Raw genomic sequence first — 17386 nt, forward strand, 5'->3', positions numbered from 1 at the left:
CCCTGGTGGCGCAGTGGTTGAGAGTCCGCCTGCCGATGCAGGGCACACAGGTTCGTGCCCCGGTCCGGGAAGATCCCACATGCCGCGGAGCGGCTGGGCCCGTGAGCCATGGCCGCTGAGCCTGCGCGTCCGGAGCCTGTGCTCCGCAACGGGAGAGGCCACAACAGTGAGAGGCCCGCGAACCGCAAAAAAAAAAAAGAAAAAAAAGATACATATGTATACAGGAACTCTAACAGAAAATTTTATGACATATTCTTGTTAGGTGTTCAGGTAACTTCCAAATACATGTACAATACATATATATATATATATATATATATATATATATATATATATATGCATATGGCTATCTTTAGCTGCTGTTTCCAAACCCCTACATCCTGTTCCACTAGAGGATGGAAAATGCCATTGCTGATTTACATTAGGGTACTACTCTAACTGGAGTCTTTTTACTTGTCCTGAGTGCAGTGTCGCACACACTCACCTGTGACCTGCTTATCTGGAAGAGAAGGGATTGGAATGGCTGACCCAAACTTTACCAGCAGACGCTCATATAACCAGTCAAAGTGCTTATACCTGTGGTTTACAGATCGATTAGTGTTCTACAAAATAAGGAAAGAGAAAAACGTTACCAATGCCAACTACAGGAAATGAAAAAAGCAAATTGTTCCTAGCGATGCAAGCATGATCCTGCTTTGAGAACTTGGATACTTACAGTAGGTGTTAACTGATACTCAATGTAGCTCTTCAGACCGTACATTTTGGAGCCTTTCCTGGGGTCTGCTACCACACAGTCAAATGTAGAGGTAGGATAAACCCACATCGGGCCATAATCTCCAACCTACACAACATTGCGGGGAGAGTTAATTTTGTTACATGGAAAAATAGTAAGTATAATTGATATAAATCATCAAATGATTCTTTTTAGGACTAGAAGTCCCTAGGAGGGTCATTTTTGCTCTTCTTTGAGAAGTTATTTACATAAATGCTCTCTGTTCCTACTAAGGTTATATTTAAAGAAAACACTTAATGGGAGAGAGGCCCTTCTGCTCCCATGTGGGCATCGCAGGCCACAGAGAGATGCCAATCTGCCTTTCTTCTAGAGCGATGGAACACAATCTCTCTCTAGTCCAGCTGTCTTAGTTATATGTAAGGAGGGGCTAGTTTTTTAAAATTTCAAATCTATTGCAGACTAAGAGTTCTGTGAGATATAAAATTACACACTTGGATGTCTCAGCCATGCCAAAGTGCCGTCAAACTTCCTCTACACTTACTCTCATTTTCTGTATATACCCTAATTCTTTATAGAGTTCTAATTCTTTTTAAAGGAGAAAAAAGTGAGGTGAGGTATGAAAGTTCAGAGGCTACTAGGTCAGGATGGTAACTGGGGCCCAGAGAATTTTAGTAAGGGACTAAAGATCTCTGACAACAAGTTATTATGATTCTCCAAGAGGGAGCCCAGATCCAGAAAACTCTCTTAAAGCTGCAGAGCAGGAATCTTTAACAGGGGCCTCTTGGGAACCTCCCTTAGTGACTGGGACCAAGAGAGGCGACTCTGATCAACCAGGGCCCAATACCCACGGGGTCACATTTTATTAGTGGGTAGGGGACTGCACCTTAAAAGCAAAGGACCAGGTCTCTACTTTCTCTTGGTTTTCTGAAGGCTCAATGGCTTTCCTCAGCTTCCTTTTCCACATAGGAAGCCCACACAGGCAAGCCTGCCTATGGGTCCAGTTTCACCTAAAACGTGTGGGACAACTCAAACACGGGGGTCTTTTAGCTCTGTTCCAGGACTCTCCTGCTTATGACAAAGTCCCCTGTGAGAATCTGAGGGGCAGGGCCATGGGCTCTTAATTCTGTGGAGTTAAAGAAAAAAACTAAAATAATCTCTAACCTAACTACTCAGAAGATAATTATCCCAAGTTTGCTTTGAGGGAAGAAGGATAAAAGGGCTCTGGGTCACAACCCTTCTCTCTGGAGTTTTCTAGGATTTCAAGCTTTTCAAAGAAGTAGGAACAAGTAATATAAAAAATTCAATATCATTCTTGCAATTTTATCGAGTTTCCCAGGACCCAAAGATTATAGAATAAGACCAGATCTTTCCTCCTTGTTTGAGTCCGTGGTGATTATATTCAAGGCTACTTACCCTCCTGCCCTGCCCCCAATTTACAGTTACAGGATTAAATCAACAGGGTCAGAAGATAGCTATAGTTCTCTTTGCCAGAATTTCATCTGGAAATATACAGCTAGATAACATTTAGATAGAAAATCTATCAGCAATCAACATTTAGGTGAAACCACAGAGCCTGTGTCATGTTATGTAATAAGCTATTCAAAGACAGATATACTTAATGGTGCCATTGACTCCCAGCTTTTACGTACTAGCTCCTTATCACGACTCGACCGCTGGTTTACTGAAAGAAAACTATTACCAACATAGCAGAAAAGGCAACTTATTCTGATAACATGCATGTACTTCGCCAAGGTAGAAACCTAAATATCTGAATTGGGTTTTTTAGCTAAATATGTATGGCTAGTAGAAAAACAGCATGTAAAAGATACTTCAAGATACTTTAGAAAAACTATTAAAAATACGTATGTACTATGGGTGTTGTTTGTTCAATTACTAACAGTCTGAAAGGTAAAAGTAAAGAATATCTAAACAATATAATAATGGGCATTAATTCATGCCAATTATTTTTAGTACTCTTAAAATACTAATACACACTGTCAGTTACTTACTTCGAGCATTAAATGTGTTTAAAAATACTTTCCAAAAACAAAAAACTTTCCAAATGACTAATAACCCTCTTAGCTTTAAGGTATTATAAAAGAGCTTAATCAGAAACAAAGCAAAAAAAAAAAAAAAAGAACAAACTTACAATGATAGGAATTTTCTCTTTGGGTTTTGCTAGTTGCTTGGCCAACAAATACTGTTCCATTCCAGGTTTTGCAAATCCAGGAAATCTAATCATGAGGATAAATGCTTGTGAGTCTTATGCTTTTCCTTATAAGAATTCTACAGCTCTCATCCACATTTACTTAATACGACAGTTTGAACTTGTTCTGTCTTTCACATGTACTAGAACTAGGAAACTATGGTAAATGAAACCTAATGTAATCAGATTGTTCAATGGCCAATTAGTCATTTAATTAAGCTTTATCTGGTAAGAGGACAGTTTGACTCCAGAAGGTGTGATATTTATGGGCACTCTATTTGTTTGATCTGAGACACTCTATCACCACATGAAGAGTGAAGGGCAGACTAGAAAATGTCCCCCAGGTACAGAGGTAGAAAGTACTGAGCGCATCAATTTGAGATGACCACATGGGGTGAAGGCCACACGATGGCATTTTTATATTCAAATTAAAGCTGCCTTTCAACATTCTCCCTCCGGTGGCCACGATTATCCCAAAGAAACCGCCATTGTTCATAAGTACTTGTGCCATTTTCTTTGGGAACTGCCTTCAGAACCAGTTTATGAGACACACACAAAAAAACAGTCTCCTTAGTAAAGAGACTCTAAACATAATAAACTTGGCTATTTCCAGAGATCAAATCTACATCCGAAGCGAAGTTCTAAAACTGAAGAAAAGCTGAAATAAATGCATGGCCATCCAAAGCGCTACTTCTAAAGAAGACAAGATTAATCTGGGTTTTAGAATTTTTTTTTTTTAATAAACGGGGAAAAAATCCTCAGAAAGCAAAATACCTAAAATAAGAAAAGAAATCTTATTTCTACAAAAACCAGCTGTCTTACTTCTGATTTCATTCCTATACCAAGTTAAAGGCCAATGTGATGCTCTCAGGGGCTCATATCTTTTCCTTCATTCTGGACTGACCTCCCTCCATTCTCTTTGCCCTGGACCTGCTTTAAAACACAGCTCCTACAACAGAGTAAAAGGGGTGTCTAGGAGCTTGATGGCCTTGGGTTTGAATTTCAAGTCCAACACTTCATAGCTATGTGACTTTTAGAGTGCGTCTTCTTATGTGAAGAATGGGACCAATACGACCTACCTTTAAGGTGGTAAGGGAATTAAATGAAAAGATTTAAGTAAAGAGTTATCTATATAAATCTAAAGGCCCTAGTACGTACTCAGAAATTAAAATGATTTCTAATGCCGCCACCGGCTCTGTGGAAGTGCTCCCTACAGCCTCAGGTGCAGCCTTCTCTGTGCTGCGGCAGTGTTCTGAGCACACTTCTGCTCTTCAGCTTATGGTGCTGCAACTGCCATGATCCATTTGCACATCACAGCAGACGAGAAGCACCTTAGAGAAAGCATTTGTATTTCCAGGACCTAGAGGAATTATGGGAATATACTAAATGCTTAATGAATTAATGGGCTAACCTAGAACACTTTTGTTAAAGAACCTACACATTTGCTAGAAAACGCTGATGGAGAAATTGGGGCATTGCACATAACAACAATTCCTTGACTAGACCGTAAGCTTCCGAGTGCAGAGAGCACATGTCATGTTTCTTTTGGTATCCTAGTGACCACAGCAAAACTCTAGAGCTGACTATGCACGCATTTAATACTTACTGAACAGCAGTGCAATTGATTAATGCTTTCAGTATTATCAAGATGTATTCTTGTAATGCTCAAGTATACTTAAGTGTCTGATCTCTGTTTCTAGCATAAGGTTTAGGCTCCATGACTGGAATATAGCTGTCATATAAAATGGATTAACCGCTGAAAAGTGTTAATACTAAAAAATTTTGACAACTGTTGTAAGTAAGTCATTTATACATTAGTCTAGTTAAATAAAAATATGTAGGGTATAAACGGCTCCCAGCACCACAGAAAGCGAGGGATGCCTCCAAGGTGCGGGTGCATATATTAGGACTCCTTCAATTTGGTTTCAACCTAGACTGAAATTTTAGAGCAGAAAGAATTCTTAATTAAAGCCAATCCTTCACTTTAGAGATGAAGAGAGTTGAGTTTGAAACAGGTCATCCAACTTCCCCACGATCATATAGCAAGCCAGAGAGCAAGCATGGAGCAGTGGAAACCACAGGAAAGTGGAGTCACAGGCCTGGCGCAAGCCAGAACCTCACGAACTGGCTACGAAAACTCAAAAATTCAGCTAGACGTATTTGTCTCACAGGTCCTGCTTCCTCATTTTCAAAATGGGGCTGAGGGATACATTATATTAAAATGGGTTTTAAATATACTTCGTATTTAGGTTTAAAGAACAACTGAGGGTAAGGTACGTCACTACAGATCATACTGAGAACTTCAAATCTCACTTTAAGAAACAGGATACAGTCAATAATGACTGACTGTACTATGCATGCAACTGAGTACGAAAATACACAATGGAAGAAACTGGACAGAAATGCGGGAGACGTGTGAGCTAAAAGATAACTCATTTAATTACCAGATGGTATTTAAATACTAAAGGAGAACTTGCAGGGCTCATTAAACTTATACACATGTACATCGAGACCTAGAAACTTGATATCTAGATAGATATCAAACATGTTTACAATTTTTTTCCAGACATAGATTAACATTCCTTGATATCTGCTTGGAATCATGAACTTGGAACACTGAGAAAAAGTATGAGTAATTTTAGAAAAACTATTTTAAATATAACTGCTATAAGAAGAGTACTTGAAGATAAATCATATGGAAGTCACAAACTACATCTCCTTCAAGCTACACTGGTGTAAACTACAGACGCATCCAGAACTCTCTACTAGGGAATTCCATAGGGCTGTGTCCATATTCACCCTTTCCCACACGCTTTCCTGCTAAGCACTGTTTCTACAAGGACCGTTCGAAAGATTTTTTAAAAAAATATAAGAATAATCTGGGCTTCCCTGGTGGCGCAGTGGTTGAGAGTCCGCCTGCCGATGCAGGGGACACGGGTTCGTGCCCCGGTCTGGGAGGATCCCACATGACGCGGAGCGGCTGGGCCCGTGAGCCATGGCCGCTGAGCCTGCGCGTCCGGAGCCTGTGCTCCGCAATGGGAGAGGCCAAAACAGTGAGAGGCCCGCGTACCAAAAAAAAAAAAAAAAAAAAAAAAAAAAAAATATATATATATATATATATATATATATATATAAGAATAATCTAAGTGAAAACAAAGTCCTAAACACATTAAACATAGTAGTTGAGAGTGTGCTCAGGAAGCTGAGGGACTGGACTGGAATCCCGACTAGATCACTTACCACCTGTGTGAACTTGGGCAGTTACTTAACCTCTCTGGGCTTCATTTTCCCAGAGAAAACAGAGATTATATGTACCACAAAAGGGATATGAGGGTCGCATGAGAGAATACACACAAACTGCTTTGCACAAAGCCTGGCACACGGTAAAAGATCAATAAACAGTAAAACATTTAAAAGGAAGCTATCAGGATTATTTTTAGCTTTCCTGTGACATCAGCAATAAAAACCTTAATATGTCATGAGTTAATAAAGGTAAAAAACAGTATTTAGCAGATGATTAAATGGAACATATATTTCACTTTAAAATGAAAAAAAAATTTTTTAAAAGAAGCTTCCAAGCTAGGAGCCAAATAAAAAATAAACGTGATCAAATCGCACCCCAAGCTTTGTAGATCACTGAAAAGAGAAAAAGCCTCTTTGTATCTTGTATCTGTTTCTACAGAGTGTTCATGTTGCCCCAACTCCCTTACACCTACTTGTTAAGCGGCAGCTTCATGGAGGAGCTGCCGGCACGGCTGTTTCCTCGCTGGGCACCGCCTGCTTCCGCTGCCTCTGAATCCTTGAAGTAGGGAGAAGACGACTTGGGCTCATCCCAGTCTTCATCCCAGTCGTCATCGTCACCAGTTGCTGGAGGTGGGCACAGAAGATCGTCAGTAAAGAAAGACAAAAGAAAGATGGGATGACTTAATCTTCTGGGGAGGTCAGGATTCAAATAAAGATGCGAAGAATATAGGCTCTATAGTCAGACAGTTTGGGGGCTTGATGATTCGGCCTTTTAGCACAAAAGACAAGTTAGAAACAACTTCAAGAGGGCTGTTAGTCCAAGTAACTTCAGATAAATGCCAACTATAAAAACACCCTGTGGTATATAGGGAAGGCCTTCTAGAGGCCTCTACGTTGATAAATCTAGCTTTATAAACTTGCAACTAAGCAGATCAAATACCCTTTAAGCCAAGAGACTGGGGAGGACAAAAGGGTGATAAGAGTTTTAAAAAGGAATTGTTGGGCTTCCCTGGTGGCGCAGTGGTTGAGGGTCCGCCTGCCGATGCAGGGGACGTGGGTTCGTGCCCCGGTCCAGGAGGATCCCACATGCCACGGAGCGGCTGGGCCCGTGAGCCATGACCGCTGAGCCTGTGCGTCCGGAGCCTGTGCTCCGCAGCGGGAGAGGCCACAACAGTGAGAGGCCCGCGTACCGCAAAAAAAAAAAAAAAAAAAAAAAAAAGGAATTGTTTGACACTACTAATAATAAAGGTGAGAGAAGGACAAGGGGGTGGAGGAGAAAGAGAAAGAAACAAGAGCTAAGTAGTAACTGACCAGCATGAGCAGCCTAATATTCTAACAACAAGCTCTGCGTCAGATGAGGAGCTGCCAGCTTTCCTCCCTCCCTCCTTTCTTCTTCCACTGTTCTGTGCCTGTCTCCCACCTCTGATGGCCTGAGGAGTCCCTTTAGCATTAGGCAGGAAATTGCCCTGGGATCTCCGCCCTAAGAGTGCCACCACGAGAAGCCCAGACACAAATGCCAAAACGAAAAAAAGAAGAGAATAGAAAGTATTAGAAGGATCTGGGCCAAGAGTCCTGGAGCCACGCCAAGTTACTACAGAAGCAGAAGTCAGCAGTCTAGTCTCAACGTTTCTACCCAGCCCACGACTCCTGGTCCTGCAGCAGCCCAGCTCCTGTCCGTGAGTGGGAGCTGGAAACCAGCACCTGTGCCCTTTATGGCTCCTGCATGCAAGTCTCCTGCTGTTTAGCACATTCAGTTCTTGGCAAAATCTGCTCATACAGGGATCATTAAAAAATAACGGGTGGATCTCTTAATTTCAGAACAGACATAAATTGCCTTTCTTAATTCCTGAATTGTTTCTCCTTTTAGAAATTCCTCTTTTGCCTCAGTATTTCCATTAAGAACCTGGGAGTCAAACAGGTAGTTAAGGAAAAGACAGAACAGCTACGTTAGAGGTCACCAACCATGTGACCGTAAACCACTGAACGTGGCGATGAACCATATTCAACCCGTGTGCACATTTTTTGGGCCCAAATGTGTGTTAGCAGCTAAGATTTTAAAGTGGGAAGATGAGATGAAAATCGAGATTTCTACTCTCTCTGGAACGGTGGTGGTCCAGGAGCACTAGCTCAGTTCTCCTGCAACGGCATCAACCCGCCGGCTGGAGCAGAGCTGCCCACCTCCGTCTTCCGCAGCCCCGCCCCACGGGGCTGCGCTGCTGTCCTGCTTTATGAACCTGGCCCCTGCAAGCGTTTGCATTTGGGACTCCCTGACAGGTAACTGAGAGTGGACTAAAGACCATAACTAAAAACTACCTACATTTTGACCCAGAAAAATAAGTTTGCTATTAGTGAATAAGAGCACCTGAGAACAGTTCCTTTGATTAAATCTATTTTAACTCCGATGCCCTTTAAGGGTGGGTGGGCTCCATCACCAGCAGAGCCCTCTTCCTCACCTGGTCCCTGGTAGGCCTGGGGATGACCAAAGGCAGTGTCCCAATTGTTGGAGGTGTTTCTTTGGGCTGCAGTCCCCTCGGGCTTGGCTCCCCAGCCATCCGAGCTTTCCCAGTTTCCAGATTTGGAAGCATTCCAGGCTGACCAGGGGTCATTGCCACTGCTGACCTGATGTTAGGGGTAAAAAAAGGAGAGAGTATTCGTGACTTCTAGAAAGCATTACTCAATTCAGTAGGAATCACATAACAATTGAATTGGGGTGCTGAAAAAACTGATAGAAATTTAAAACAATTTACAATTTAAATAATAAAATTTTAGAAACACGTAGGAAAGCACAAAAGACAGGATCAACCGAATTTTATTGTTAACAGTTTGCCATATTTGCTTAGGAACTTTACAACAATAACAAAGAAACTCCCTTTCTTTTTCCTTCCCCCAAGTAACTACTTTTCTGAACCTGTTCTCATTCCTGTGCATGTTCTTATACTTCCACTGCGTATGTAATGGAATATGTAACGTATTCATAAATAACAAATGCTTTATATTTTTCAAACTGACCTGAACAACACTGTACTGTATGTAACTCTTTGCAAGCTGTCTTTTTCTTTCACTTAACATTATGTTTTTGAGATTATACTTGCTGGTAAGAATATGTTTTATTCACTTTAACTGCTTGATAGTAATCAGTTGTATTTTTAACTGTTTTAATTTTTATTTGAAAAGGTAATATGTTCCCAGTAAGAAAAAAATTCAAATAGTATAAAAAGATATGAAATTTAAAAAATATTCCTACCACCTTAAAAGGCCAGTCATTCTCTCAGAGATAATGACTCCTAACAAATTCCTTGTATATACTTAAACATGCCATGCAGAGAGAGCCTTTTTGCTTTTAAACATATTATGTGAGCCCGAATTATACTTTCTGCTCTGCACTTTTCTTTTGTTTTTCTATTTAATAGCCTAAAACATTCTCCTAGGTACAGCAGCACATGGATGACAACATTCTTTTACATGACTCCCCAGAATTCCACTGTATTTATTTCCCATCATCTAAACAGCATGTGCTGATGCTCATTTATCTTGTTTGCCGTATTTTGCTACTGTAAATAATGCTGCAGTGCACAATCTTTCCTCACATGTCCAACAGATGTATGTGAAATTCCCAGAAGAAAAATTGCTGGGCTAACACAAGCGTGCACTTAGAATGGATAGATTCTGTCAAACTGCTTTCCAAGGAGATTGCACAGTCACATTCCTACACTCCTTCTACACGCCAAGGGGTGGTGTCTTGCATAAAACGGGGCTACCATACTCCAAAACTATTTTTAAAATATTTTCTCCCATTATTCCTTAGCATAATTTTATAGTTTAATTATTAATATTATAAAAGAAATTTGGAATGGGCAATACATGGCACTCAATATCAAGAAGTACTGCAGTAAGAGTACCTGTAACCCACCTCTCACCCCTGGCTCACCCAGCCCTGAGGCAACCAGTTTTTTTTGTTTTTTGTTTCCTTAATTTTTAAATTTTAAATCTTCAACCTAACTCAGTATATGAAATAATATAGGAATCCAGCTTAATTTTTTCCTGTAGTCATTCTGTTGTCCTGACATCACTTAATGAACAATCCATTTTCCTCCACTGATCTGAAATTCACCTTTATCGTATACTGGACTTGGGCCTATTTCTGGACTCTATTCCATCCTAGTAATCTATTCATACTAGTACCAAGCTACTTTGGAGTCCACTAGACAGAATACCGTTAGTACTTTACCATAACATCTTCTATTGGTTTATTTTTACATGTGAACTTTAGCATCAGCTTCATGTTTTAAAACTAAAACAATCTTTAGTTTTAGCATTAGCATGTCAAGTTTAAAAAATGTGCTGATTTTCATTTGAATCACCTTAAATTTACAGATAAACTCAGGGAAAACAAACAGTGCCTTTAAAATAATTTCAATACTGAATATATTTATTCAAGAACATGGAATAGCAAATTTTTCTCTTTACTCAGGTCTTCCTTCTCACATAAAAATTTGGGGGTTAGTTAGAGAGAGAGAGAGAGAGAGAGAGAGAGAGAGAGAGAGAGAGCGAGAGAGAGATTGAGATTTGTAAGAAAATTACCCAAATGGCCTCATACACCTCTCTAATGTTTTAGAATGCTATCATGGTTGGTCTTTTTTTCACTCATCAATTGACATACAGGGTGGATAACTGCCTGCCACCTACCAGAAGCATCAAAAACAGTATATGTTTTACAAAAGGAACTATGATTTCATTCTAACATCTCTACACCTTCAAGAAAAATTAATGAAGTTACTAGTGATTCTGCCTGAAGCCAAATATTAATAGCAGAAAGACATTCATCCTTATGACTGTGGATTTCTCGAACATACGGCTGATGAGGAGTTACTCTCAAGCTCCTCCAGTGCAGACTGGAAATGAAGGCTGCTGTGCTGAGGGCCTGACAATCACCCTTCATTTAAGAGAAGCCCTTCCTTCCATAGTTTTCTTTAAGTAGGGGTGTTTTATTCAGCAATATATATACTCTGTGCTTTCCAAACTAAACTATGAGGTTTTGTTTTTAGAATTAAAAACTTCAAAAGGTACAGAAATTTTGGATAGTAAGATGACAGTAAGTACAGGCATTCATTGTCTAGCATTTCTATAAACTACTGAGGAAAAGGAACAGAAGGGCCATAACTAGAACAACAGGATCTTACTGCCATGACAGTAAGATCGTGTTAGCAAACTGTCAAAGAAGGTTTTCATCAATATTGAGGAAGAAATGGGATATGAAATTCATCACCAAGTAACCTTAAAAAATTAAAACTTATTAGGACAGAAACACATAACATGATAGTTCTTTTAAAAACCACTTTGTTTATACATTGTTTACAATAATTGCTATCTTATTTGGTTACGTGTACGATCTTAGCTCTCTACCTGGGTTATGAAATCCTTGTTGGCAAATCTAATAACTTTGCTTCTCTGTTTTTTTTCCTGGAACATTCCTTCTACCTTGTTTCCACTTGACTCCTACTGATAAATCTTTCAAACCCTGACCAACTGGCAATCTCTCCAGCTTCTATCATTGACTTTTTACTCACTCTCTCTCTCTCAGGTGACCTCCAGGGTCCCTCCTCTAATATCAATAACTAACAACCAGCTCACAAAGCCTTCATGGTCTGCTTCTCTCTGAACCCACCCTTCCTGCACTTCGGCCTCTGGCTCCTTTGCTTTCAACTCCCAATAACCTGTCTGTCCCTTAACTGCAGGCATCTGGTCACACAATAGTCCATGCCTCTTCTCTACTTTCTTCCAGCTTTCCTTCAATGTCTTCATCCTTTTCTTTCCCCTCCTTTCAGGGCACAAAACCCCTCCCGATTCCATCAACCACTTTAATTAAAAACCATTCATTAGACCTCACTGACCACAGAATACATTCCAAACTCCTTAGGCCATCAATTAAGATCCTAACTTTTCCTTCCATGACATTGCCTGTCCTCGCTACTTGCCACTAACCCTCACTCTGTGCTCCAGCCCGCAGTTTCCCAGACTTTCCTGTGTCCTTGCCTTTGCTCAGGCTCTGCTCTCCATCTGCATGCAAAGGCTTCTACCTCACCTTCCTAGATTCTGGCCCAGTCCCACCCCACGGAGAGCACTGGCCTCCGCCTGCTGGCTGACATTCAGTCACATCCTTCCACTTTCTCCCAAAGTTAGCCTTCCGTTAGTTATTGGCGTATCGGTTAGTCATTCCCAGTAGCAAGTCACGGGCAAACATCTCCCCTAAAAGATTCTCAAAGTGCCTTACATAAAGTGGTGAAGACTCAAATTTTTTATTTTTCTTAAAGTGGCTAACTGTGATCCTCTTGGTCATTTGTATGAAGTAGGTATTATTCTAATAATAATAGATTATTATATCTATGATTCTTTAGATATGCATCTAACCTTCATAACATTACTATTATTTCACAAAGAGGGAAATCAGATTTTCCTCCCGTATACTGACTTGAGTCTCTTCTAGGAAAATAACCACTGTGGACGACCACAGAATAAGTGGTTTTCAGCACTGCCATACGCTCTTAAAATAACAGTGCCTTCCCAGTTATGAAAGCTTATCAGTACCCTGTAGAAAAGCTGCAAGACGCTGACAGGTACAGATGGACAGAGGGACGGACATATGTGTGATGAAGAACAGTAACATGTTAATGGTAAAATCTAGAAGGCGCGTATAGATTATTCGCTATGAAGTTCACTTAACTTTCCTATGCTTTAAGTTTTAGCAAATGTTGGAAAATCCAACAAACAAAACTTGCACGTACAAACATCGTCTTCTGAACTCCATGAGGATGCATGCAAGGGACAAGAGAAGGTCTGTGCCCATCAGGCTCACCAGTGATTTCTTGTTGCCTGTGAACATGGGGCCTACACGTAGTAAGTGTTTAGTAAATTACTTGCTAAATTAAACCACTCACAAACACTCACGTGTTTGTCTGGATCTCTATTATGAATGGATTTTCACCTGCCTTGCACTGGAACTGGCTATGTCTGACTCGCCCCCTAACTCCCACCCTAACTAAATTAAATACTCCCTAATGCCAGAAGCCATGTAGTCAACACATTTGCTCATTTAGCACTCTCATTTTTTTTTTTTACATCTTTATTGGAGTGTAATTGCTTTACAGTGTCTCGTTAAGTTTGTGCTGTATAACAAAGTGAATCAGCCATACGCATACACATGTCCCCATATCCCCTCCCTCTTGCGTTTCCCTCCCACTTTCCCTATCCCAACCCTCTAGGTGGTCACAAAGCGCTATGCGGCTGCTTCCCACTAGCCATCCATTTTACATTTGGTAGCGTATATATGTCAATGCTACTCTCTCACTTCCCAGTTTACCCTCCCCACACCGTGTCCTCAAGTCCATTCTCTACGTCTGGCACTCTAAAGTTAAAAGCTATCCTAACCTCATAAGACAAAACAAAGAAATACATTTACATTGTCTTTACATCATGAGACAATCTGAATGTATCCGCTGAAAGGAGCCTGTAGAGCAGAAAGACAGAGAACGGAGTCTGAGTGGCCATGGAGGGGTGGGGAGAGAAGGGTATTCCTGAGATAATCGTAGCAAAGCTGTGCATCTTACAAATACATAGTATGGGGTAAAAGGGGGCAAGGATAAGAATATTGGTCCACGGGTTGAATTTTAAATCCCTTATGAAACTGTAGAAATTTGACTGATGTAAATTTCTCAGGGGTGCAACAGTTAAGAGCTGAAGCTCTCGAGGCTGTCTATCTGGGTTTGAATCCCAGCTTTACCACTTACTAGCTGTATGAACTTGGGCAATGTACTCCATCTCTCTTAGTTTCCACTCTTATAGAATGGATATAACATCATAAACTTCCTCATAAGATTTCTGTAGGAATTCAATGACATAATGCATATAAAGCACCTAACAATATCTGGCACGTGGTATGCGTTCAGCGGTGGTTACCTTACTACACGGGGGCTCATCTAGGGTATACAGAGAAGAATGAAGACCGGTAATCTTTGAGTAAATCCCCATTAGTTTATGCTTTAAAGGAAAAGATTAGTTATATTTCTAAATGGCTTCAATGACAGATCACATTAATAGAGAAACTTTTAATTAAATAAGTGATTATAGGCACTTAGGATACTTTCTATTTTAGCCAAAGATCTGTTTCCTTCAGATACATAAGAGAAAGGAGAAGACGACAGAACTGTTTTGCCATAAAGTTCCAAAGCAACTCATATTTCTTGGGGGTCGTGGCACATTTTCTGTGTGCTAAATGCTGAGATCTTGCTTTTCTTCAAAGCCTAACCCCCACTGCAACAAACTGAGCTACACAATGATTTGGTTTAATGATCCTTCGGCCTCTGACTTCTTTGCCGTCAATTCCAAGAACCCCTTTTGTCCCTCACCTGCAGACATTTGGTCGCACAATAATGCATTATGTTCCTCCGCTAAGGTTTCAAACTCTGAGGGAGCTCTCCTATCCTCTTCTCCCAGCACCCCCCGCTTTCTACTGAGCAATGTCATCATTCTCTTCTTTCCCCACCTTTTACGGTACCAAAGCCAACCAGATTCTGTAAACTCCGTGATTAAAAGTCCTTCATTAGACTTTGCTGTCCATGGAATAAATCTATCAATCGAGTCTCATCAAAAGTCTCCAAAGTATAAATCCCAATTGCCCTTCCAACTCCTATATGTCCCACATTCTATGTTGCCATGCCCCCAAGAAGAGCTTTAGTAAGATACTTTAGCTGAAACAATCACCTCACTTGGGAAAAAAAGGCTTACTTCTAGGGGTTTTAAATGTTTATTTCCTCTTTCATTCAAGTTTGAGTTTTACCTTATTTACGGAAGAAGAAGGAGAAGGAGAAGATGAAGAAGGTGGTGATTGGCTGAGACTTTCAATACAACCAATCTGAGCCAAAATATCCACCTTAAAATAAGAAAAGGTGCTCGGTAAACAAAGGGGAAAAAAAGAGTATATACCAAAGCTAACAGCAGCAAGTGCATAGCAGGGCTAAGTTCACCAGAAAATTCCAGCATGCCACCCATGCACCAAGATTACATGCAAAAAGCAAAGCCCCTCCTGTATAGCAGTGGTTTGTCTTCAGTGCATTAGTATATATTCTAAAGACTCTTGCTGTCATAACACAGTGTCACTGAAGCACTAAAAATAATTATAAGCAGCACAGAAGGAATGGAACAAATATCATGCAAGTCATACAGCCAATGGAAAAAAACTCCAGAGGAAAAACATAGCCAAGCTTTTAAAAATGTTAGAATGTTGAACCAGGGCTTTCAAAGCCACCGACATGTGAGATGAGCAAAGCTTCCTGGAACCACAGAGCCACGGAGAACCTACCAAGACCGGCTACGAGCACAGAACAGTCCGCGAGGTCGTGAACTCTGTGTGCTCCTGAGCTGACGGGCTTGGTGTGCAGTGTCAACATGAGAACAGATAACTGATACACCCTGTGGAGCTAGGCAATGGCCAAATCAGCATCGCTATTAGGAGGATGACCTTGGAGCCCAATTTCCAGGCTTCGAATCCCAGCTCCACAACTCTCTAGTAGGGAAGTCATTACTATTAACATTTATATAGTGTTACGAGAATGCACTTTTCATGTACAACTTTCTTGTGAAGAAAGTTGTACCATTTGTAGATGTAAATAAACTTGTTTTTGGAAATCAACTAGTAATACACAAAGAAGACAATCAAGATGGAGTAACTGGGATCCAGTTTACGTTTCCACTTAAAACTAAAAAAGACAAAATATATGAAACTGTCTTCAGATCATTAGACGTCAGGCAATAAAGGACCTGACCTCTGCCTAGAGAGACTTTCCAGGCCATGGATCAGGGACGGGGAACCCATGCAGAGACCACTGGTCTCTGTGAATTAAGAGGACAGAGCTGGGAATCTGGGGCAGAGTACTGAGAAGCGGAAAGCTGCACAGAGACCTCCGGAGATGAGTGGGGGGCGGGACGGGACCCCGGGCCTTAGGTGAGTACTGATCAGCGTACGCACGTGAGGGAGCTGCCATATGAAAGGTTAAGTATCAACCCCTTAGTAGGGTGGTTCTCACCAGCCAGAACGGAAAACCTCATGATTCATAAGGGTGACAGCAGGTACAGCACTGAAAAGGCTTTTGCTTCAACAGAGAGGCAAAAATATCCCTAGACTGAGCACTGCTCTGGTCCCACTCTAAAAAGCTTAAACTGAAAGAATTAAACTGTTTCTAAGTAACTTTCTTTTAAAGAAAAACAAAACAAAACACTAGTCTGCAACTGCTGACCACAAAGACAATAGGTCTGGTTTTGTTATATTTTGCTACTTTGTTGTTACTTTGCTTCTTATATGACATCCTTGGGCCACCAGGATGAGTAAGAATCAAACTCTTACTTCTGACAATAGGCCTCAATGAAAATGCAGTAAGACCTGGGCAAGGGCCTGTTTGGAAACGACAGTTAGATCGACTTGATTCACTGGTTTCCCAGTATGTTCTGCTGTTTTCAGGCAAAATAAGTTCTTCTGGTTTCCCAGTTCTTCAAGACATGGTCTAAGAAGAACTTTCACTGCACACATCATGAGACAACACTGGGAGAGGCTGGGGGCAGATGGAGAGATGGGCAACAGATGCCTTTATTTCTCTCTGCGCCCACTTGAACTAGTTCAGACTCCAAGGGTGATCTAGGTCTGAGAATTAATGAGAAAGATGACTTATATTTCATCAAGGTTGCTTTCTGTTTGGCGTTCTACCAAACCAGCACACAAGAGTACAAAGAACACATAAAGGTTCAAAAGATACTGATGAGTAGGTAGAGCTCCCGCTGCCCACCTGGTTCCTTACAGAGGATGCCCAAAGTTCAATACAGGTCAACACGGACCATTCGGTTTGACAAGTCTACCAGGTAAGAAGAGTTGCTAATCACGGGCTCACCACCTTGCGTATTATCATCCCAGGGGAAAGGCTCTGGAAGCCTCATTCGAGGGCCCACCTCATTACCACACAAGGAAATCCTCAGTCACATACATCTACACCCTATGGGTTATGTTGCTACGGCCGATTACACTGCCATTCCCTAATATATACACCTGGAAGGAAGGAAGGAGGGAAGGAGCTTCCAGAGTAAGACTTTGGCCAGGGATAAACAACAAAAACGAATGGAAAGTTACTGGTTTTGTGAAAGCTGAGGTTATTATGCTTTTG

At 41.0% G+C, this 17386-nt stretch overlaps 1 protein-coding gene across 2 annotated transcripts in view; it reads right to left on the minus strand.

Annotated features, from left to right (window-relative positions):
• SNX9 (sorting nexin 9) overlaps positions 1 to 17386 on the minus strand; it is a 92205-nt gene that overhangs the window by 24482 nt on the left and 50337 nt on the right. Inside the window, exons 5-10 of one of the 2 annotated variants that reach the window (XM_060167481.1) lie at positions 15016 to 15108; positions 8636 to 8801; positions 6656 to 6806; positions 2883 to 2967; positions 716 to 841; positions 485 to 602 (exon numbers count right to left, since the gene is read on the minus strand). In XM_060167481.1, coding sequence (XP_060023464.1) covers positions 485 to 602; positions 716 to 841; positions 2883 to 2967; positions 6656 to 6806; positions 8636 to 8801; positions 15016 to 15108 — 739 coding nt within the window. The remainder of the gene's footprint in view (positions 1 to 484; positions 603 to 715; positions 842 to 2882; positions 2968 to 6655; positions 6807 to 8635; positions 8802 to 15015; positions 15109 to 17386) is intronic. The other variant, XM_060167482.1, reaches the window with a different exon arrangement.

Source organism: Lagenorhynchus albirostris, chromosome 12 (genome assembly GCF_949774975.1).
Source record: "Lagenorhynchus albirostris chromosome 12, mLagAlb1.1, whole genome shotgun sequence".
Classification (NCBI taxonomy): domain Eukaryota; kingdom Metazoa; phylum Chordata; class Mammalia; order Artiodactyla; family Delphinidae; genus Lagenorhynchus; species Lagenorhynchus albirostris.